The following is a 25,786-nucleotide window of genomic DNA, read 5'->3' on the forward strand; positions in this document are numbered from 1 at the left end:
TTTTTAGCAAAAAAAATAATAATAAAATAAAAATAAAAGAAAAAAACGTATTTCCTAGTGAAGTCATTTTTGCGTCGGCAGACTGGCAGAGTTTCGAGTAACGGATGACAACTGCGATCGTGAATCAACCTTGAACACCAATAGGAATGGCGTGTACATTTATCGCTTAACCACAAGAGAGCTCTGATTATATTTACGCACGTGATACATGTTTATTTTATGTTATTACACAGAAAAAGGGAATGTTCATGCTTAAATTCGAAAAAATAATTATTTTAGCAACTTTCGGAACTGAATTTAGCGAGATTTTGCGGATAGGAGCTGGCAACAGTGTAAAAATCCATCTCCGTCGCTTTCTAAAACGATTGTGTTTTGTTTCTATCATGATGTTCGGTGAAGAAGTGTATAAACCAGAATAAAACTTACTTAAGGCTTTGAACTGAGTGTAATTGTTATAAATGTTAATAAAAATACAGTGCTTTTGTTAATAGAAAAGGTAAAAATAATTTTGTTCTCAAGACCAATGAGGATATTCCTCGACCTTATCGTCAATAACTTCCATTGAATGGCTCGTATACATATTTATGGTCATATTTTATTGGTATATAAAGGAAGTGAATAAATTATTATTGATAACTTACAAAAGTATGTAGATAGGGTTAGTGTTTGTTCACATTTAAAATGTTGAGAATTTACTCTTTTTATGTATTTACCTATTCGGTAACTCTACAATAAGGAAATTGATCTTACGTGTCTTGTATAGTATGTTTACCAGTATGAAAGTACCTTTGGCATTTTTTTTTTTTTTTTTTTTTTTTTGATTTGGTGAATCAGAATTTTTTAAAGTTAAAATTTCGGCATTTACTCCGAAGTTGGTGGTCCGCCTAGTTTTTGGCTAAAGGCATAATAATTGGTGCTTTTTATATCAAAGTTTAATATTTAATTCAAATAGTATTGCCGAGCGAGCGTTAGCAAGTGAAGGTGGGTTAGAGCCCCGCAGGGCACGTTGTTTTCTGCCTTTAGTAAAACTAAATGGGAATAGGGACCAGTGTTCTAGAACCTTGCCACCATATTAGTTATGTTACCATTATATTGACAGGTATAACTTTCTCCACGTTTCTTTACAGTTATTTGCTTATCGCATTTTATACAGTCTATTTTTAGATTTATTAAGCCATGGCTTTTACTCACTTTTCCTAGATTTTTCTGATTATCACCGCCATGTTTACAAAACAAATGCTCATTACATTCCCGTAATCCTACCATGAAGTAACCTTGCGCCAAGTAGTTCCCTCTGCGGTTATAGTTAAGGAGCCGTACTTCCCATTTAGGGAAGGACGAGAAACGCCATACTTTCAGGCATTATTCATTGACTATCTAGGATGTTAAAAAGTAGGTAATAGACTGAGTTCTTGCCCTTGTACTTAGGGTGTTTAGGTAGTGCAACAGTAAGATGTATCCTCGTGCACGGGAGATGAGAAGTAGCTGTTCTTAACTATTACCACCAACTTTAAAACTTAACTCAAATTTCTTACTTTTTGGGTATATTTTCTGTATTTTGTGTTGGTTCAGGTTACGTTATGTTAACTTTGTATTGGTCCCCCTTATTGTACCCGTGCCTTTACCATGTTCGTAATTGTGTAGGGTCTAAATGTACGTCTATATGTAGATTGATAATATCCCGCTATATGATATAAAGGCGGTAATAGTCCTTCATAAAAATGGCATGCGGTAGACTAATCTTCCGCAGATGTGCGGCCCCGGATAAGAGACACATGAGCTTGTTTTCATCGTTGTATTACTACTTACCTGTCGTTAATTTAGTACCTTACCTGCAGTTACTTCTAGTTTGTTTCCGGCGTTTACTTTTCGCTGTTAATATTTCTTATTTTCATACTTCCTTTTCCTTTTTCTTCATACGTATAGTCAACATAATATTGCAGCGCAAAGTTAGTACCTTCCAACTGTTAAGCAGGGTTGGCAATAACCATGGTTTTTATTGAAAAAACCAAGAAACTCGGTTTTTTGGTTTAAAAAATTAGCTCTATGTATTTATAAGTTTGTTTCGCCTTGGTATTATTATGCAACAACCGGGTTATGCTGGAAGGGGGTCACGTAAGCTTAAAGCGGAATTCAAACCGCTTCTCGGCTTACATCCGAGAGAAACTGTCCTCCATTTGAGCTGGAAACTGGGACTAATTGGCCAGAGATGCGATACGTCTGCCGACTCACTCACGAAGGACTCCTGATAAAAATACGTTGTACTGATCTTTACATAGTTGTTAATATAATTGTCAAGAGTCATTTCTGAAGGACAAAAAGATAAACAGTTACACAAGTGAAACTATTATACAGTATTACATGTGGACAATTTCAAAATACTGCATAGTACAGAAGTACTAATTTACTCCAAGTTTGTTAACTACGACTTTTATTAGTGCAAGTTAAAGAAATACAACTTCTTAATTTGCATATCAGTAAGAAAAGTAAATAAAGTTACGAATTATTTGAGTCCACTGTGACTCTGACCCACTTATACATAAAAAGATACTTCTGATTTCAGTAAATGCCTCTCATGGGGTTTGTATGCCCCCCTCCCAAAAAAAGCAACATTTCGATGTATTTTATCAATAGTAAACATTGTTAAAACTAAACAATATTTAGAATTTTTCTTTGCAATTGCATAACAATAATAACAAACTATATATATATATATAAACAAAGAAACATTTATAAACTTACATATAAAGAAAAAAACAAGAGTTGCTTTTGTAGTATAATCTTCTTGAGTAATGAATGGGGATTTTAGGTCTGAATATGATACGAATATTATACCGGAGTGAAACGTAATAACCCACAAATGTATGTTCATCAAGATTTTACAAACACTTACAATTTTACGAACATTTTTCGTTTCTTGGTTTAAACCAGTTGGTTTCTTTGAAGAACCAGCTGATTTATACGAGCCAACCCTACTGTTAAGTGTTGCAAACTACACACTATGAAATTACTAAAACAATCAATCCTGACAGTATTACGTAAATGAACTTTTACAGGAGATTTCGGTGTGGTGCCCCCGGTAAGAATGCACTTTGAACAGAACAAGTGAGCTTGTCACAGGATATGGTATTAGAGGAATAGATCCTCCTTTATTAGGTAAAGTTAGGTAAATCGGTTTCTGTGAATGTTCTGCTCAAAGTGCATTTTTACCGTGTCCCCTATCAAATACACGTCTTTGAGATATTAAAAATTACAAGTCATACAAAAATAATTCTTTTTGTGTGTGCTATCCTATTCTATGAGTGCATACTTAAGTCCGTGAAAAATTCATTTCTTATAGCATTCCCTTTATCCATTACATGAGGATCTCCATTACTAGTTGCATATTGCCTTCAGGAGGAAGAGTATTAATACAGAGTAGACATATAGCATAAAAACTACCTACCATAAAACATGAACCACTTGTGCTAGTTGGCCACTAAAAACACGAATGCTATCTAACTGAGTCAGGACAGGAGCACTGCACAGGGGTCCTAGCCGTAGCGAAGGGGTACGTTCATAAAGAGCAAGCGCATTAGCGACAGTCAGTGTACACATAAACGAGGATAGTGGAATACTATTTTATATGGCATAAAATGCATGCCTAGTGATGGGTAAATTCCCGGGAAGATTCCCAAAATGGGAATTTATGTACAATCAGAAAGAAAATTGCATTCTATTACTATATTATGATTACAAAGTTGAATTAATTTTTATGTCACAGCATATTATTACTGTTGTCCCCAGAGGAGTCTTTAAAATGTATATTCTGAACGATGTTATGTTATTTTATTAATATTCTATTATATTTAGAGTGTACGCATAAATGGATATTTATTTACAGTAGGGTCCTATGAAAGTAAATATATTTCAAAAATGGTATAGTAAGTCCACATACTTTTAAACCGCTAAACAGTTTAAATTTGCATGTAAGTGGCTTTTCTAAACTTGACTCTACTACTGATATTATAAACATATTAAATTTTTAAATGTTATAAACAATTTTGTCAACATTTGCGCATAAATATGTATGTTCACAATATTTGCAAGATACTTTCTTATCTTTATAAGTTTGCATGTTACATTGCCACACACGACCTTTCCTCCTGCCCATTTCTCGAAATTTCGTGCGTTAATTCACATGTAAGAGAAGTCCGAGTACCTCTTCGGAAATTCGAGTCAGAGAGAGGAGACAGACCGACGTCTATTACTAACGGTGATTCAGGGTTTATTAATAGTACTTCATCTCTATTTCTACATAAGTTTACTTAATTCTGAATTACTTTACAAAATGGTTCCTCTTCATCATTTGTAATAGTACTTTGGTAATTTTGGCTATTGTTTAGCATTGGGGGCCAGCTTTTGCACCTACTTTTCTGCGATATTCTATTCCGATGCGGTTGTTTTATGGTTTCATACGTTAAATTACATTACCAACATTAAATTCAGACAGCAATGCAGAGCGAGCGTTAGCGAGTGAAGGCGGGTTAGAGCCCGGCATGGCACGTTGTTTTATATCTTCGTTACCAACAGTTCACTTTCTTTTCTCACATAAATCATTCCACTTATCTTTACGGTTTGTACAAATCCCCTACTGCCCTAAAAAATTGTGTTCGATACTTTCATGACTACTTGAACATCACTATCAACTCATTTCTCCCGTAAATCATCCTACTTTTTGCTAGTTTTGGCCCCCCAAAATAAACAATTAGCTTACTTTTTAGTGCAAATTCAAATGGAACTTAAAAAATCATATTATTGGTTATATAAAGTACAGCCAAAGAATTGTAAATTTTTAACCTCCAAAATCTTTAAAACCTAGTAGTAAATAATAATATATTAAAATGAAGTAATTAGCCATATGGTTCTTATAATTTGGAAGATAAAGTAAACAATTGGGAATAAATTCCTTCCCGGGAATTTATAGGTCAGGGAAAAAAACCGGGAATATTCCCACTGCCCATCACTATGCATGCCTTGTGTGTTGCACAGCTTTGCGAGACTTGTATGATCAATTTGTACATTGCTTTGACATAGCACTTCACTTCATCATATCTTTCTTATGGAATACTAAGTGGTTAAGAACACATTTTAGATTTCGTCTTTCTTCCTTGCTTGCATGTATATGATCCCGATGCATTTTCATTACTTGTGCAGTCCTATTGTGAAATGAAGCAACATATTCCGTGGATTTTAACAAATTTACGCCCCCTCCCCCATCACACGCGCACATAAAAATGGGATGGCACCCAAAATTTTGCGCCATTTCAGTACATTCAGTTCAGATGCAACTCCTTCTTATTATTTCCGCTCTATATGTCTGTATTTCCCTCCATTACATCGGCATATATGTCCTCGGTTAGTTAATAAGAAGTGGGTTTGAAACACTGTCATATTATGCTCTATTCCTTGTTTACCTAATATCGCATCAATCCGCGAACTCGTATAGTCCAGAATTTGAGGCCTTAATCTTCATGGATTTTTTTTCTTTTTTTTTATGGCTTAAAATTTTGTTTTATGTTACTGGCTTCACCTTTGCTCCAAATATATTGATACAAAGGGATTGTTATCGTTATCTGCAGAGGGTATTGGAGCGAGAAGTACGAAGCAAGCGAATAGCATAGAGATGGTTGCAATCACAAAGTATCTTCGGTTAATTTGCCGAGTGTACAGATAATTGCCTAAATTTTTTTACATAGGGATTCCTCTTACATTATAAAGTATTTTATCTCGCATATTTTTCTTTCCATGTTTCGTCCGAGGTATTTCAGTTTCGCCTGAATATTCTTTGGCCGTGTCCAAAAGATACAAGTGCGCATTTGAAGTACGCTTATTTCCTGAACAGACGTCACCTAGTAGTGTTCGTCAAAAGGTCAAAAGTGTGCATGTAACACAACATATTTATATATTGTTATTGCCTTTATGCTCCGCTCCACGTGAGAGATCCAAAATGACAAATATTTGCAGGTACGACAAAGCTGAAACTGTTGGCATACATAAAAGAAAATCCTAAGTCCTTTTATTTTTGCTCTATATTGTTAATCTGTACGATATAATAGAACTGGAAAGTCATTCATAAAAAATAAATAAAATTAAAAAAAATTCTAGCACGCGAAATTCGCTCTTCTTTTGTTATCAATATTCCATCTTCCACCACGATGAGGCGCTGGAATGAAGTGCAGACCAATAGTTAATCTGATGAAGTGTACACTATTCAGCGTGCACTCTATTTGTAGACTTTGAGTATGCATGCTCGAAGTGTGCATTTCGCACTTTTGGACACAGCCTTAAGCTGCTACAAAAGTTACAAGTCCCCTACAAAAGGGCCGATATATAATTCTGTAATGTTTATTTCATTGCCGCCGCACCCAAAGTCTTGCTAGGTACTAATTCCAACCGCTGTTAATGCAGTGGAAGCACAATAAAATTTCAACTGTTTATTAATATATGAGCTCCCTTGTGGCGATGTGCATAGCGTACATGCCTGCGGCGCAGGAGACCGGGGTTCGATTCCCGGAGGGAGTTCGTGTAGTTCGGATCCCACGTTAAGCTGTAGGCCCACGTCTTATATAACCTCACTGCTGAACGAAACGCTGAACTCAAATCACCTTACATTAATCTTATAACCTGACATAAGTACGTATGCCATTCTTGGTTGCGGGCGTCAGTATTGAGGATCACGGCAGCAGAGAGGATCAGAAAATCTGCCATCTTTTGGAGTGGCTATTCATCTTTTCCCATACAACGCAATTAACTTTGAAATGGAGGTGTCTTGTGTTATCCTTAATTGTCTGTCTTTCTAAGCAGATTAATACAGTGAAACCTCTGCTAACGGACATTTTTTGTAATCCCCAAACATTGTAATAGGAAAAAAAAAAAAAAAACATATTTGCAAAATTCTGTAAAGCGGACACTCTAGTACGGGCACGGACTGTCTTTTATAGGTATTATTTACCTCCATATTACGGACACTTTCTCTAGAAACAAGTTGAAAATTATAGTAAAAATACATTTTTAATAATTCATACATGTGTCACCAAGGAAGCATCTATCGGTTTTTATTCGGACGTCTTTTGGTACTATAAACCAGGACAGTAATGACTAGTATAAGTGGGTATAAAAAAATCGTTCAATTACCTGCAAGAAAATAACTTGAGACCATGATGGCATTACTCCTTCTCTACGTAGTCACCGTGCTTTGGAACATATTTTTGCCAGCGGTCCTTCTTGCGTAAGTCGTTTTTATAGAAGTCTGCACTTTAGGCATGAAACCACATTCCTACTTCAGAAGTGACATAATCCCGTATGTTAGAGCAGCGTCGTGTGAGTGGACGCTTAGTTTCTGGATAAAGAAAGAAATCACTTGATGCTAGGTCTGGTAAAATATGTGGACTGGTGTTCGCTATAGATGCATTGGCTGAATGAGCTGGTGCATTATGTGCCAATAGTAGCACTGCTTTGCTTAGCATTCTTCGAATTATTCTCGTGATCGAGCTAGGAAATGAGAATAATATTGACAAGTGATAGTTTGACCTGGCAGATAATGTCATGTAATCCTTTTATAGTCCCAGAATACAGAACACTTTGGCGGCAGACTTGCACCTTTTCCTTTGTAGATATGAGGGAGGAGGGATATTTCCATTGCTTGTTCATTTTCTTTGTTTCTGGTATACCCAACTTTTATCTATTGTGACTAGTCAGCCGAATAAATCCTCTTCATTACGCTCACGGCGATCCAACATTTTCCTTGAAGCTTCTCTCAAATTCTCTTTTAAAAATGAGTAAGCAGCCGTAGCACCCATCGTACGGACACTTTCTGAACATGTAACTGGCTATATTTTTTAGACAGATTTTTATATTTTAGACAGATTCTTATATTTTAGATATCTTTTTATATCTATATCTTCTAAAATTATATTTTAGACAGATTCTTAACTAATATCTATTTCAGCCACACATTCAATCATTCTATCCTTTTGTCTTCCAGTATGATCTCTACGTTCTCCTTCACGTTTTAACTTTAATATACACACAAAGTACTTAACCTGATACCATCTGACTCAGTTTGGTAAAATTATCTTACTTTCAGATCTCCCTCATAGCTATGTGGATAGCGTATGCGGCTGTAGGGCGGCAGACCCGAGTTCGTTTTTTGTTGGAAGCTTATATGATTCGCATCCCACGTTAAGCCGTAGTTCTACGTCTCATATAGCCTCGCTGCTATCAAATTTACTTACACTCATCTTTAATGTACCCTAAGAAACCTAAAATTATTATTGTACTCCTAGTATGATAAAGGCACCCAATCCTGTACTTTCAACAGCTAGACTGGTGGAGAACTTCGGTTCTACAGGTATCTTTTTATATATATTTTATTCAATATAGCCCTTTTTCCACACTGAATACTAAAATCGACAGTAAGTTATTAGAATGTTCGAGGTCACTTCACACATTCATAGCGGTACCAAAATAGAAACAAAATACAATGTTAATTCTTTACACGTGTCTGGCTGGTTCTTCAAGAGTCTTTTAAACATCGAATACATATTTTTCTTTTTAGTTTAGCGTTTTAGGGATGTTCCGTTTAGTGCCCTTTAGACTAAAGGAGACAGGGAATTAATGAAACTAAATGATTGTAATATTTAATTTTTTCTGCTCTCGCATCGGAAATTAAGACTACATGCATCAAAGACACATGTTCTAGCCACTGAGGGCTTCAGGACTCTGCTATACTGCATTGGTCAAAGATTAACGCTTATGTTTCACAGGCACATGATCCTGGGTTCGAACCACAATGGAGTATGTGGTTAGAAATAAAGTCGCAAATAGTAGTCAAATACCTTTTCTTGTATACTCTTGAAGGTAAGAAAATACATCAAAATCGATCTACTGTAATTGAATAATCTATTGAAAAGTTTATTAATTGAAGTTAAAGGAACATATTACATAACCAGTACCACGGATAATATCATTATTCACACACGATCACTTTGCTACAAGAACTTTTATATGTTAAAAAATAACTGCCACATAGTAGTTTCAAATCAGGAAACTAAATTTACTAGAATATCTTCTTACAGAAGCTATAGGGCACATAATCATAATGAAACTGGCTCACCTTGCGCCTCCGTATGTATTACTTTAATTGAATATTTCCTTCTCAGATGATGTTCCCAGAGAGTAAGGAAATATTCAATTAAAGTAAAAGCAAGGATCCAGCGATACAGTAATAAAAATGGTGCTGATGACGTTCCCAGAGGCAAAGGGAATATCCAATAAATACGGAGGCATAAGGTGATTTACTTTTCTTAAGTTCACTAGAATAAATTCTTAAGACATTCAAAAATTAGTTACAAGGAACAGCCACGTTTCTTGTTTCTTGTAACTTTGAAAGGAGAACATATAACAAACAAAGTTATCGTGTGTAAATGTAGAAATTATGGGAGCAGAAAGTGATACACCGATAACTGTTGTTTTCTCAAAAAATTCCGTGTTCTCTTGTTTATTTTACATGCGACAACCTCAATAATGACTAATTAATTATCAAGTTATGCAAGCGGTTGTGATGATGACCAAGATCACAGAATTGATCGAAATAATTCACGATTATAGGTTATTTTCCGTGGTACAAAGGTAGATCTGGTGATATTCATTGAGAAATTATTTAAAAGGGAAAAAATGCATGTAAGGAAGAATATATTGAATGTGGAGAAATTGATCTATATGTGTGTTCGTTTGTTACCTCACATTTTTCATTTGTTACCATCACTGTGTTTGGTAATCTTTAACGCTTAGTGTCTCATTATTTAATTACGATTCTTATTTTATGTTTACAGTAAAGTAATTAAGAGAGAGAGAGAGATGGAGTCTCGCAGGAGTACGGCAGCTCAATTCTTTATGGAGGAGGAGATGGAAGAAACTGGTTCATACAATAAGGTATTCACTTACACAGATTTATTTGACACTTCTTTAGTTTTACGTTTAAGCTGATGCATTTCGTATTTATTTGAAGTTTATTATTGTTATTTAGATTGCTGATTTAAATTATTATCAAATTCTTTATGGTATTCCATGTATAATTTTATAATGTAAGGTCAGCAGACTATCCTTGCATGTTTCATACAATGTGAAATTCAACAATAATCACTTTCGTAGTATATCTTACGCTATTTAATGTGGCATCGTGAGTTTCATATTTGTCTTAATGGGATGATTATCCATCAGTTTATGTACTTTTTAATAGAGACTTTTATATGTATTATAGCAGAGTTGGAAAAAAATCACGATTTTTTTTTCATAAAAATCATTTTTGTTGATTTTTGTGATTTAAATCGATTTTTTTGTAGTTTTTTTAAAAAAATAAATACAATTTTAATTAAAGTTGCGACCACTGATAAACATCCCTTACCCATACCCTTGGTAAGAAACAGCCCCTTCCGCAAGCATAACCACAAGTGACCACAAAAGTCTTTTCTGCACGTGCTGAGGGACAAAGTTGTCACATTTTTTCTTGAAAATGTATGGACACCATATGTTTTACTTTTCTTGTAAAGAAAGCCATTGCGAAAATCGTAGTAGAAACGTATTGTAAAAGATACATGTGAATTGTGTAATAAAAAATGATTTAAGAAAAATGTTAAATGATTCAGTGCTTACAACATAATTCAAATAGGACGAAAATATCAAAACTAAACACGAATCATTTATTAGGGTTATATATATATATATATATATATATATATATATATATATATATATATATATATATATATATATATATATATATATATATATATATATATATATATATATGTATATATATATATATATATATATATATATATATATATATATATATATATATATATATATATATATATATATATATATATATATATATATATATATAAATACATCTACACTATCATAAGAAAGAAAGATTAAAGTGACTTATTCATCAATACCTAACTCAAATTATTATAGATAAAAAAAAATGTGGATTTGTACAGAATATTCCTTTGTCAAAAAGCAAGGGCTAAGGAAAGATTTTTAAAAATATATGTCCCATAGAAGAGTGAATGAGGGTTCAAATAGTTTTTTACTAAGAATAGAATATATCACAAATCCTTGAAGTTAGGAAGATAAAACTAGGGGAATAAACTCTTCATTAAAATTAACCGAAAACATGTTTCTGCGATTTCAAAAATTACTCTCCTATAGAAGAAGAGAGATGTCTGTACTGATACTCAAATTTCCGATTATTTGTTCAGAAAATACCGAATGTGAGGATGCGCTTAAGAAGGCGCGAAATTCAGTAAATACACACTTCATTAAAATTAAGACCGCAAGTTACAGACTTTTAAAATTCCTTTCCTTAGAAGGAGAAATGAGGTCAATTTCTATAATATTGTAATTTTAGTTTTATTAAAGAAATATCGTGAGGTAATTAGAAGCATACATTAGTGCAAAATATCAGCAAAATTGTTAATTTGATTAATACTTGGTTGATAAAGCCGTCAGTACCGAAATTTAAAATAAAATTTAAAACAGGCTATTATGAGAATATCTGTAAATACTTTACTTTTGTATTGAAATCAATGCAATTCAGTTGAGTGCAAATGTCTTACATGAAAAAGTATCCTAAGATTAGTGACGTGGACTGGGTCTATGGTTCACATCATTGAAGCCAATAAACTGGTAATATTAAATAAATATTGTTTAGAATTATTTTATATTATTCCGATATGTGGTCTCCTTTCACTAAAGTAACCAGAAGTTGAACCCCCTTCGACAACCTTCAGCCTTCCTTAAACTAACTGTGCTTCTCTTCCAAGTACACGTTTTTTTTCTTTTTTCTTTTTTTTTTTTAACTTGGACTTCTCTGGCACAAGGACCACGTCATCTGGTACCACCGATATACTTATACACTGCCGAAAACAATTAGAATTTCCAAATCAGCAACAAAATACATAGACACCAGCAACCTATAATCATTTAGAATCAAACAAAATGTTGAAGGAAAGTAGAGAACTTAAACTTACGAACTGACAACTGTTGACAACATTGGTGGTCATAAACAATAAATCGAAGCGTTCTATAAGGAACAAAGTTTCTAGAAAACAATTAAAGAAACGAAAAGAAGGAAAATGTTCACTTCCTTCTTTTCGTTTCTTTAATTTTCAAAACAATGCAAAAAAAAAAAAAAAAGAAAAGAAAAGAAAAAAGAAAAAAGTTTTAACTGTTAACCTCTTTATGTGTGTTGCTGCTCCCGAACGAATGTATCTCCTCAACGAATTGAGATAGTGACGTCGGTCCACAAAATGAGAAAGAAAATCATACTCAAGGGAACTGATGGTGCAAACTGAATGGAGCAGATGGAACTGCGCAATGGGAGTCCATACAGGAAGAAGGGGATTCCGCAAAGCAGACATGGTAGGGGCAGTGAAAAGTGAAACACACGTATGTACTATGACGTGTTACGTATGACTTACGTACGAACTGTGGGGTGAGAGCTGGAAAAGGGGAGATTCCCCATTGCAGCGTCGGGGACCAATTCAAGGGAACACCGTCAGTCATGGATGTTGGTGCAGCGGTTCCGCAACAAGCAGAGTACGCAGAGATTGCAGGGCCGAGAATCGCTGTAGGCCCTATCGTGTAGGCAACTGAGGCATGGAAGACATGGACAAAAGTAAGCATGCGTACAGGCAAACATGGACTGTATTTTCAAGGATGATACACTACAGCTCGTACTGGTGTCCGTGATGAATAAGTATCACAAAGAATGACACTAAAGGTTTCAGAAGTCTTAAAACAGTCTTACAGAAGTCAAATGTTCCGGGAGCGTCATTTGGGCAGGACAGAAAGGTGTAATTCCCCTCTCTCTTGAGTTTAATAAGCACATATTGTTCGATCTAATATATATTAAAACACTGATATAAACAGTGAAACTCTTAAGTCGTCAGAGAATTCCTCCCCCCCCCCCCTTGTGAACAAAATCTACAATGACGCTGCTTTTAGCAACAAACCTATAGAGATACAATAGCACATTGCTTGAGCGCTTACGTTTGGTTGTAAGAATCGAAAATTTGATCCCAAGCTATGTGCGTTCATAGTGGACAACATTGAGAGCGAGCGAGAGAGAGAGATTCAAATATGGAGACAGGGAGGGATAATTTACATTTGCAAGTTGAAAATTGAAGAAATAATGATCCGACAGCATCCATATTATGACGAAATTTGTGATTTTGTGAAACAGAAGAAGGAAAGTTTCCGAACTGCGAGAATCACATCAGGCAGTTGTCGAATTAGGGTGGATAACTCTTTCTAGAGCATCAGATGATGGCGAAGGGAGAGAAAGATCTTAAGATCTGGAGAATTAAGAATTTTAGAAATCTTCAGATTGCGAGACGAGTTCCGAACCACGAACCTCTTAGCTATCGAACCATGACTATCCATTTCAGTCACGGAGAACTCTACTCGGTCATTCATATACTTTTCTTTTAACTACGTTGAGAAACTAATAGAATGGAATATTTCAAAAGTTTACTCGGTGGATGCGCCGCTGACATCGAATGTAGACCTCTTATAGCTTAATTACAGGGTGCATAATAAACTAGCTCTTGTTCAGGAACACTTTTTAAGGCTGTAGAAGTTTGTTACTACTGTGTTTTTTAAGTTGTATTTTGGTAGAACCGTCTGATAAAGTAGTGCCAAATACTTACTGGTTGGACATAAATTACCTTTTGCGAAGTTCTAATAGAAAATGAAACAAATCGTCGTAAACATGTTAGCGTTTTGAAAATATATATATATTAAGGAATGGAAATGCGCATGATAAGAGTGTCACTTAGATGCAAATGTATGACTTGAAAAAATAGCGCGTTTACGTCATTGTGCGTTAGATTTAATGTAAGGGACTCCTACGTAGATGGTCCTAGGTTCGAGCTCCGACCATTCTTATTGTTTTTTTTTTCTTTCTTTCTTCTTTTAGCTACACTCATAGTGTGCATTCCAGAAGTTTACTGTGAATTAAATGTAGTCGCAGCTAGTTTAAGCCGAAATTAATTTCAAATATGAGATGTTATTACATGCTTTTTATTAGCTTACAATATTCAGATTTGATATCAACTCTTGTAACCTTAATTTAACTCATTTCTCTCGGCTTGTTTTGTTACAAAATTCATGAACATCCAGCAGAGGGCGTACGATATTGTCAATGGGAGGAAACTCCGCCTTGTTACGTGACGTTAAATGAAGCACCTAAGTAATCATTTTACTTCTGGTGCGAAAATAGGTTTCCTCTACCGAAGGCGACCACAGATTAATTGACCAATGCCATGAGCAGCCTTTCATTTCTGCCCGACAGTTAGTTACAAGAGGAAACCAATTTCCCAGGTGATGTTACGACGGAGACTCGAATCCTTTGGTTTGAGATCATACGGGGCCGTTGTTAAAGCGCGGGTAACAGAAGACCACATGGTTGACCGTCTGGCGTTTGCACAGGCAAATATTTCATGTGTGTGGGAGGAGGTCATTTTTACAGACAAAGTATTTTTCAGTGCAAACTTCGAGTCGAAACGTGTTTACCGCTCCACCCTCTGGTAAAAAGTATGCTTCTGAATACGTTTCCCGTTTAAGTCGAATGGGACATGGGACAATCCACTGCTGGGCATGGATGTGCAAGGCTGAAAACTTCGGTGTAATGTACAGGATTTTTGGTCACCTAAATGCCCACAAGTATGTGGAACATCTGGACGAAACGCTTCGGAAATAAAGGCTCGTGTAGATGACAGCATATTGGCAACAGGATGCTCGATACATAATTCAAGTGTGGTTCAGACATGGCTGCAGAAGCAATCTGATATCGAGATAGTTGACTGGGTTCCTCGTGGAGCAGATCTGAACCCTGTTGAAAATATGTGGGCCTCTGTTGCAAAAGTATTACAGGAAACCTGGTCGAACAATCCTGGACGAACATCTGACGAGTTATGGTAGCATGTTCAAGATGGGTGTTGCACACAATGTTGTATCTCTCGCCTGATGGATTCAATGCCACGGCGTATGGCAGCTGTGATCGAATCCCAAGGGGACTGTACACACTCTTAATAAATGTTCGTTCACAACAACATCAACCCTCTCGTGGCTGCCTAATTCGACCCACTTATTAGCAACGTATTATCACATACACCAGTGAATGTACTTGTCTCAGTGAGTTCTGTACTAATAAGCACACTAATCTGTGAAACTTGGTGGCTGAGTGGTATTACGTTTGCTATGTAAACCAAAACAAATTGAAGCAGTGGTTCAAATCCTGCGAAGAAAACCCTTACTTTTTGTTACCAGGGATATTTGCATTACTCCTCCTGCTATGTCCGCCTTCGTACGGTCCATCATATGATACATTGTATGATCCGCCATACGTTTTTATGTAATAAGCAATTTATAAATATATGAACAAGTATATTAGAGTAATAATGGAATATAGTATTTTTCCCCGACCGAGTCTCTGTGCAAAATTTCATCAATGTATGACATCGGGAGATGAGTTAAATTTAGATTGCAAGATTTATGTCAAAGTTGAAACGTTTTTGTATTTTATTTATTTATACGAGATTTTGTGTTTTATTCTATCTATTTAATCAAAATATTTGAGTCTGAATACAATACTTTTTATAATGAAAACAGTCCTCCACTGAAGATTGAACCCATTACTACGTGTATGTGCTTAACCACTACTCTTGTTAAAGATCCACAGTTTATTTTATGTTATATTAATTATCAACATTACCCAGACATGAAGTGGGCAGTGGCATCATCATGGGGAAACAGACTCCTACAAAACGGATATAAATTCCTTAATAGTCAATGTTCAGTTAGTCGATATAGCAAAATTATATTTATTCTGACAGTAGCGCAGTATGACAGAAAATGGAAATGACTTCATTCTAGTTAAGTGATAAATGCCAGTACATTGTTGACGCTTTCTCAGAACTTAAGATACGAAGTTTCAAACATAAAATTTAAATTGTATCTTTAGAAGATACATGTTGATGTAGTTTCCATTTTCAGGTTTTCGGATCCACTGAAGGCAGTTGAGTTCATACGTTCCATTTGCAGCTTATTTCACTGTGCGACTATTAATTGAAAAATTGTTGAAAACATTATATATGTTATTTTTTGTATTACAGATAGTTGATTTACTGAACCAAGCAGCGCTCCTGCAAAATGACACGGCTAAAACTGATAATTTGCGACGAGTGCAGGAAATTATTATCAACAAAGAACCGAGTTTATTAGATAACTTCTTGGATGAAATGTTAGGTTTCCAGAATGACAGAACAACTGAAGTGCGCAAGTTTATTGTGGGATTTATCGAAGAAGCATGGTAAGACAATTGTTTTAAAAATGCAATATTATTGAACCAAATAAAATTCATTACGTAAAAGAATTATGTATTTTTCAAGAAAGTGTTAAACCTGTTGTTATGTCGTCAAATGTTAGGTAAATAAATAAATAAGGACATCAAACTTCATAACTTCATATGTGGTGATGATGGGGAATTAATTAGCTCTAGCAGCCTTCTTTTGTCGTGATTTGCACTAGTAACATTAAAAACTCAATTGCTTTCCACGTAGTTATAAGTTTTCATTATCATAAATTTTGTATTCCTGAAACACGTTGCGTATATTTCAAGAGTACTTCAAAGGGGTAACGTTACGTAAATGTAATGCGTTGTATTCGTATATATGTATATTCGACATTCAAAATTAGACAATATTAAAAAAAAAAAAAAAAAAAAAAGTAAGTAATTCTATAACATCTTGTGTACCTGTTTCTGTAGTTTTATAGAAATGAAATATACATTTTAAGCTTGCATTTTAAATAATGACAATGATTTAGTTCGACCACCGAGAAAAACAGTATTGGAAATATAATGAAAAAAATGTTTTATGAAGGGTAAGGATCGTAGTATAAACTCAAAAGTTATATTAAAACGAAAATATATATAAACAATCTAAATTTTTTAATTTTTTTTATTTAATTTAATTTTCTAATTATTATATTTAAGTATCTATATTAATATTTAAATTATAAGTTGGACAGATTTAAAAAATCATAACACACACATACATATACATCAACACATACATATACAAAAAATTTTCACCTACCATTTGGTTGTTAATTGTTTAATTACACTTACTTTATAGGTAACTTACTGATTAGAAAAAATAAAATCAACCCTACTTGATACTAAACACGTTTAGAATAGAATTTGTACGTTTTACGATGTATTTTCATAAATATATAAAGAATTTAATGGAAATTTGTTTATGTGTAAAATATTTCCATTGTTGCATTGTTATTTTTTTATTATTGTAGATATCTCTAACTTTATTTCCAAATTTCAATGCTCTTAGTGTGCTAGACGCCGTCAGAAATTACAAATTGAATTACTTCTTAGAGATAGCAATATCTAGTTAGTTCTAGTAGTGTAACATGTGATAAGCTTTTATTTCGTATATTTTTATTTATTTATTTATTTATTTATTTATTTTTCAGCAAAAAGGATCCAGAAGTACTACCAAAAGTAGTGGCCAATCTTCAGATTTTACTACAAGATTCAGTAGTGCAAGTGCAAAAGAGAGCTATTCAAGCAGCAACACAAATGTTTCGAGTGATGTTACAGTGGCTAGCTAGTGCACGAACAGTAACAGATGTGATGGAGTCAGCTTGGAATATGATGACACAAATCAAACTTTTCATTCTTCAGTTGATCGAGAGCGAGAACGATGGGTAAATAATTTATTGAACAGTTATACATTTTAAAATATGTTCTGGCTTGTTTCTTTGTGGAAATTTCGTTCCCTTATCTTGAAATGAATAACTAGAACTATATAAAAAAAATGTTACAAAAATGTTAATGGTTTCCATTTAATATAGTTCACGAGGGTTGTTACATAAATTGTAAGCCTAATCAAGAAATATTAGAACATGACATGTAATACCTTTAGGCCGTATTTATTGAACCTTCTATGATATTATACCAAATTTGATATTAATATCGACTTTTATTCTGTTCTTTTGTTCTGTCTAGCTCCAGAAAGACAGAACAGTTAGCGAAGTGTTACCAAATGCAGAAATTTAAGGCGAGAGCTGTTTTTGAATAGCTCCACAAGAAAGGTTTAAAGACACAGGAAATCCACGCCGACATGGCTACTAATTTATGTCGTAGTGCCCTTTCATATGCCACAGTGAACAAATGGGCAGCCAAATTTGAGAAGGGGAGAACCTTGATTGAAGATAACACTCGATCAGAAAGGCTTGTGGAAGTATTAACTCAGGAGAACATTGACAAGTGCGTGGAATCATCATGAATGATCGGCGAATAACCAGCAGCCAAATTGCTGAGACAGTGGACTTATCATCTACTACAAGCGTTGACCAAATTATCACCCAGCATCTGGAAATGAGCAAGATTTCCGCGAGATGAGTGCCAAAACTTTTGACACCTGATCAGAAGCTCGCCAGACGCAGTATTTCAAGAGAAATTCTTCATCTCTTCCGGACAAATCTAGATGTCTTTCGTACAAGATTCATAACAGTAGATGAGACCTGGGTCCACCATTACCAACCAGAGTCCAAACAAAGTTCCAAGCAGTGCAAAAGCATCACTCATCCCCTTCCTCCGAAGAAGGCCAAGACGGTGCCCTCAGCTGGAAAAGTGATGATCGCAGTTTTCTGGGATTCAGAATGGATATTGATGGTGGACGATCTTCCAAAGAGGTGTACAGTGACTTGGAAGTACTGTACAGGTCTCCTACAACAGCTGCGCGATAATATTCGGCAGAAGCGTCTTGGGAAACTGACAGCAGGCGTGCTTCTCCATCAAGTCAGTGATCGCAATGGCAGCTATTCACGATTGCTGCTACAGATTGGTCCCCCACCCACCGAATTCGTCTGATTTGGCACCTTTTAACTTTCGTCTCTTTCCGAAGCTCAAAAAGAAGTTGGAAGTACTCAGTTTGACACTGATAATGACGTCATGTATGCCGTAGATGAAATTTTACACACTTTGACAAATCATTTTTTACCAGCAGCATTAACGCACTTGAACATCATTGGACAAAATGTGCTAACTTGACAGGGAACTATGTTAAGAAGTAACACCATCCATAAACTCTTTGCTGCTCCGTTTATAGGTAGGCTTACAACTTTTGTAACAATCTCGTATTTTATGGCTTGTCCAGTCAGAAGTGGACCCAGACTTGATATAGACACTGGGTGCATTAATAGTTATGATGCAGTCCATGTGTTCTGGATGTGTTGAGCACCGACCTCATGAGTTCAGGAGTGTATGGTTGATCGGGAATGGACATAGTAGGATAGTGGTTGTGCATTGGCATGGTAAGCCGAGTTCGATTCTTGGTACAGTTGAGATAATTTTTTGTATTCTGAATTTTATTTAATATCGTAGTTTATATATATGTATTATGCTGTTAGAATCAGGGTGTGTAACATCTTTACAAGTGGTCCAGTTTACAAATTTGTTTATGTGCAAATTGTCTTTAAGAAAAGCGGGTAGGATCATACCATAAATGTAGTGGCATCTCTAAAAAATAAATGTAAAAAATCGAGTTTTAAGGAAAATTTAGGAGAATTGAAAGCAACGATAAATTTTCGTAGCCATTAGAATAGATTGCTTGTAGGATGAAATGAAATATGTGCATACGCTTTCCACGTACCTCATTGTAGTCTATTACCGATATTATGTGCCTCTGACATTGCTTTTGTATACTCAGGCTGTGATATTTTTAGTGATGTGCTTAATTAATGCTTAGATAGGATGGCGTATTAAATGAGATAGTGCATTGCAGTTTGGATGTTAGTGATAAAATCAGTGTCAGGATGATAGATGATACGAATTTTATTTAAATGCAAAACAGTAATTTCTTTCCAATCGTCACCAACATATTGCATCAAGACTATTGCATTTCTCCTGCTTTCTTTTTAGCATGTTGTATAATGATGTTATTCTCTTAAATTTCACAAACTATTCTGTATATGTTATTTCTCTTTCAGTATTCGGACACATGCTGTGAAATTCATGGAAGCCGTAATTTTACTTCAAACTTACCCAGGACCTGACAGTATGCGACGAGACAATGATTTTTCGTTAGAAGATATTCCTCTTACATTAAAAATTGCTCGTCGGCGGAAACTCGAAGAGGAGGCTAAGTATGTATTTCATTTTTTAATGTTTTTTTTAAAAAAACTATTTATAGAATGTTTTTAAAAATAAGTGATAAACATTATACTCAAGGGACCAGAATGTTTAACGACATGAAAACAAACTCGGTCAGCTGACCCTATTTAAGGCAGCTCAGGCAAAATATTGCCAACTTCCATCTTCTGTCTGACCTACCGAAAGACCTCTTTCCCAAAAAAAATTCCTTACTAAACAATCCCCCGCAGTGTTTTTCATGCAAGTGACCTGCCTTAGTCATCGCAAAAGTCTTTTTCTTTTTTCCCGTGACAGTGAAGATAAAATTATCGATCATATATACATGTGTTATAGGTTTTACCTCCACTGTTTATAATGTAGTGTAACTTTTTAAGTTTGTTGTTAATACTTTTTAAATTTTTTCCTTAAATTCTTGAAATAATGCAAGCCATGAACTTTGTATTACTCAGCTGTTTTCTTAAATAAGAGTGGAATTTATTTACATGAGTGTTTTCTTCTTTTTTTTTCTGTATCATTTCAAGCCAAAATTCCTGTGTTAAAGATTCGAATTCTATATTAAAAACTGAGTGAGCATGTGAAATAGTAGCATGTATATTTGTGCATTGTCCAGAGTTCAGTTTCCGGTGGAGATACCTACATTTCGAGCTAAATAAAAGGTTTTGCCTCACGCAACCTTAGTGCTGAAAAGAAACTTTTACCAATTCTAGCTAAAAAATAACGGGACTGGTGGCAAAAGTACGGTTTATTGTCACAAACTTATAAATTAAAGGTGATCCCCTTCCGCATACTCCCTTTTCCTCTCTATACACGTTTGCATACGAAGTTTCCAATTTTGGAAGCAGTTGTGGAGATCTTCAGGTGTCTGGAATACCGCTGCCATTTTCTGCTTCACCTCTTTGACAGACTGAAAACGAGTTCCCTGGAGAGAGTATTGCGCTTTCTGGAAAAAAAAAAAAAAAGAAAAGAAAAAAAAACACGGTGCCAAGCCGGCGAATGAGGTGAGTGTTCTAACACTGGAGTCGTCTTAGCTGGCAGAAACTGCTTAACGATCCAAGCAGAAAGGAAAGGAACATTGTCGTGATATACAATTCATTCATTGGTCTTTCACAAGAGGGGCCTTTTCTTTTCCGCACGTTCGCTCAGCTTCACCAAAACCTGTTGATAATACTGCTTATTCACTGTCTGACCTGATAATACCTATTTAATCAGGAGCAAGCGATTGATATCAAAGAACACAATGAGGTTGACCTTCACTTTCGATTCGCAGTGGTGAGGGAGTTTTCCAGCGCATAGATTGCCTTTTCCTTTCAGAATCATACTGAAAGATCCCGCGTCTTGTCACTAGTGACGATTTTCGTTAACAATTCCGGTTCTGCTTCCAGGCGTTCATTATGTCACTGCACAGGTGCTTCCGGAAGTCCTTCATCTTTTGCGTGAGTTTTTTGGTACAGTTTTAGCTCAAACTTTGCGCATGTTCAAATGGTCGTGCAGAATTGTGAGAACAGACTCTTTATCGATGCCCACCATGTCTGCTATCATTCGAGTGTTGAGCTTGCGATCTCTCAGGACAATGTCATCACTTTTGCCACATTTCTTTCTGTTGTTGCTTTACAGGACGACCTGGTGTTTCATCATCATCATCAGCGTTCTCGCATCCCTCGCTGAAGTGTTTGCGCTACTCAAACACTCGCGTACGTGACATCATATTATCACTATACACATCCTGCAACAGTTTCACACACTTACTCAGTGATTTTTGTAATTTCACAAGGAATTTCAAGTTAATGCATTGCTCAATTTTTACATTTGCCATTCTTCCAGCAGCACAATTGGACACCACTCTCCTCAGTCGCTGCTCACAGACTGAGAGCGGCAACTCATGTATATCGTTCTCTTCTCGAAGGTTCAAGGTTGCTCTGCGCGTATACACTTTCCATTGCTCTGCGTATACTTCTGACAGGGTTGCCAGTCCCGTTATTTTTTATCCAACCCTCATAAGTTTAAAATAGAAATTAAATAGTGTGGATAGTAATAATCATCATAATATGCATAATACCCAAGAATGGTTGATGTATATGTGAAAACATCTCATTTAAACATAATAAAATCGAAAAACTTATTTTGAACCCAGAACATATGGAAAATCATAACATTTACTCATGCCTCCGCATTCTTATTTCCTCCAGACTACTCAGTTATATTTGAACAATACACATTTATCATGTGTTTGACTTCTTGGACTAAAAGATAGGGAAGTGTATGTGAAAATCTACATAGGATTGAGAGTAGTGCATTTTACACACTAAACACGCTATAAGGTTGATTTTTGAATCTTTACAGTTTAGGAAAAGCAAAAAAGAAAGAATGAAGGAAAAAAAAGTAAAGAAACTTTAGTGAATTTAGAGAAACTGCATAATATTGCTACCAGGTTTTCACAAAATAAACACAGCATCTCATTTTTTTCTATTACATTCATCCTTACTTAAGTACTGATACTTTTCTACTAGCATAGTAACTTCGTAAAAATGTCTAAGGAAATCTCTCCGAAAATATGATCTGGCAACGATGACCGTGAAATTAGAATACAAGGGAAAGATAATTACGCTGGAAATGTATAAAATTTTGTGTTTATTCGTTGTATTTTTCGACCGTTCAAGAAGTTTTAATATAAATGTTAAAAACAATATAATAATAATAAGTTGAAAGAGATGAATGTAATAAATTGTTTGTTTTGAATGGTGGAATAATCTCTGTTCTTCATTCTTGGTATTGATAGGACCGCTTCTGTCCATATCGAGAATCGGAGTGATTAGTAGGTGACCTAGTAACTTGTCTTCGTAATAGCCGCATACTCTTTAGTTGCAGCTTTACATGATAATAATTAGGGCTCTTCGTTTTGTGTTACAAAAGGAGTACTTTATTAAATGACAACTTCTAGTTCATGATAGGGATTTTTGCAAGATGCACAAAACCCTTTGTTTGGTCATATGGGTAGAAAAAAACTGGCATATTCTAGACTCTTTGCATATGTATATGAGACGTCCCTGTTGAGAACAGGTAATGTAAATGACATTAATATTTAGAACAAGCAATGTTTCATCCTTGGTCTTCCTCGTGGCTATGCGGTTAGCGTACGCACCTTTGGCGTGGGAGACCCGGGCTCGATTCTCGGCGGGAGCTCATATGGCTCGGATCTCACGTTAAACTGTAAGTCCACGTCTCATAATATAACCTCGCTGCTGAACGGAACGCTAAACTTAAAATCAAATCAAATATTTCAGCCTTATGTGTGAGGTTTTCATTCGTGTTAAAGGAAGTTATTTAGTGGTTAACTTCTTCAAAGATTCATTAAAGAACAATCTCATCCTAAATAATGAGATACCCTTGTCGTGAATATATTCTTGTAAGATTTGTTATCTTCTATTTTGTTGAGTAAGTTCTTAGTCTTATTTATGTACGAACTATATGAACCCCATTAAAACTCTTGTAAACGTAGTGATTCTAGGTTTGCGGGAAAGACTCTTTCTTACTTCATTATGTGCAATAATTTTGGTTAAAAATAGCATTTTTTCAAGTCTAGCTTACAACTTCGTATTGTGTTAAGTTATCAAATGTAGGAAAGGAGTTTGAACAATATCGATGAGTAAATAAAAATGTTGGGGAAGTAACTTTAATAATGGTTAAACTGAATATAATAATTAACGTTCTTTTGTTATAATTAACTATTTTTCATTTTTTGATATTTTATTCCATATATTTTACAGCATGATTTTTGAATTACTTATTAAATTCCATGGATCTGTACATATCAGCAGTGTAAATCTTATGACCTGTATGGGTTCCTTAACCTTGATTGCCAAAATGAGACCTCACTTCATGGGAAAGGTGATTGTAGCGCTAGAAATGTTACACGGTAAGTGCTTATTTACTTTCTATGTTAGAACATATGCTGTTTATTTTATTTAATCTTATTATATAATAAGTATGCACCTAATCTTAAGTATTATATACATATTGATGGTAGTAAAGAAAATTTATATTAAATTGTATTAGGAAAAAAATGTATGATAATATCTCTTTTTTTAGCGAATCTTCCTCCAACGTTATCGAAGTCACAAGTAAGCTCAGTTCGGAAACATCTTAAGCTGCAATTATTAAGTATTTTAAAGCATCCTGCAGCAGTAGATTATCACACAAATATTACAACATTATTAACGGATTTAGGAGCAACGTACCAAGAGGTAAGGGCTCATTGCATCAACTTTTTATAACCCCATTAGAATCTTGTTTCAGGCTTGTATATTTTATTTTATTTGTGAAGCAATTATGTTGATTTTTTTATATCACTTTTTCAGCATTTCATTATGACAGTGATTAATAATTTTAACATAAACTGGTAAGAGTATAATTGAAGATTTTTGTATAAGAAGTTGCGAACCAGCAAAAACAAAGTTGGTGAGGATAAAATCTGCCCAGGTGCATCGTTTCCAAAAGACAAATCATTAAAATTACCTGGTTAATCAAAATAGTCGCCTCTGCAACCACACACTCGTTCCATCGCTTAGTTAATGATTGGATTCCGTGGCGAAAGACGTTTGCAATTTACGATGGAATAAGTCCTCAACCATCTCATTGACAGCAGATGCTCTCTGATGTTTTCACTTTACCATCAGCACCTATAGTTAATCTTTCATTATATGTTTGAGCATAATTTCGTATCATTACTATTTTGAACATACTGAACAATTTTATTTTACATTTCTCATCGGTACCTATAACAGATTGGTGTACTCCCCTCAAAATTAATGCTCAAATCACACAATGTAACATTATGTTGCACCGCTCGGTTATCAGGGAACATCTTTCCTTTTAAGAGATGATTGAAATGCCGGAAGAAGTGGAGGTCAGTGGGAGAGAGATCGGGGAATACGGTGGGTGAGGAAGGATTTCATAGTGCAACTCATGAAGCGCCTGCACCGTCCTTTGTGCGATATGTGGCGAGCACTATCGTCCAACATGAGGATACCATGTCTGTTGCCATTAATGAATGGATACTTGCGGAAAAGTTTGCTGCATTTCGTGGACTTCAATACTGTAACGATCTACATTAATGGTTTCATCTCGCCTGAGGAATTCATAATTGATCACTCCCACTAAAGACTACTATACCAGCATCAACACCTGTAAGTGGAGAGATGGGTTAGAAAACCGTTCTGGACGTTAATTGTGGCCCAACCACTATCTTGACCATCTACAAATTCGTAGGAGATCCATATTTCATCGAAAGTGACAATCGATGCAGTTAGCCTTCCCGTATTTCATACACTCTCTAGACACAGACCTACACTCTCCAGACGGCGATTCTTAATTTCAACATCCCCGTCTACCTTAGCTTTAGAGCTCAATCTTTGGACGTTTAACTAAGAAATTTTTAGAAGTTAATTTCAGTAAATTACTAGTTATATTTTCTCAAAAGATGTTTATATTCAAGTAACACAAATG

The 25,786-nt window shown here is 35.1% G+C and overlaps 1 protein-coding gene across 1 annotated transcript in view; it reads left to right on the plus strand.

Annotated features, from left to right (window-relative positions):
- Positions 1–330: 330 nt before the first annotated feature.
- The window catches only part of Sym (symplekin scaffold protein), an 83,094-nt gene continuing 57,638 nt past the window's right edge, over positions 331–25,786 (plus strand). The window contains exons 1-7 of the mRNA XM_081772057.1: positions 331–496; positions 9,876–9,975; positions 16,227–16,423; positions 17,602–17,835; positions 20,122–20,277; positions 24,049–24,197; positions 24,371–24,525. Of these exons, the coding sequence (XP_081628183.1) occupies positions 9,901–9,975; positions 16,227–16,423; positions 17,602–17,835; positions 20,122–20,277; positions 24,049–24,197; positions 24,371–24,525 (966 nt within the window). The 5' untranslated portion in view covers positions 331–496; positions 9,876–9,900. The remainder of the gene's footprint in view (positions 497–9,875; positions 9,976–16,226; positions 16,424–17,601; positions 17,836–20,121; positions 20,278–24,048; positions 24,198–24,370; positions 24,526–25,786) is intronic.

This window comes from Thermobia domestica, chromosome 9, assembly GCF_964235325.1.
Source record: "Thermobia domestica chromosome 9, izTheDome1.hap1.1, whole genome shotgun sequence".
Lineage (NCBI taxonomy): Eukaryota > Metazoa > Arthropoda > Insecta > Zygentoma > Lepismatidae > Thermobia > Thermobia domestica.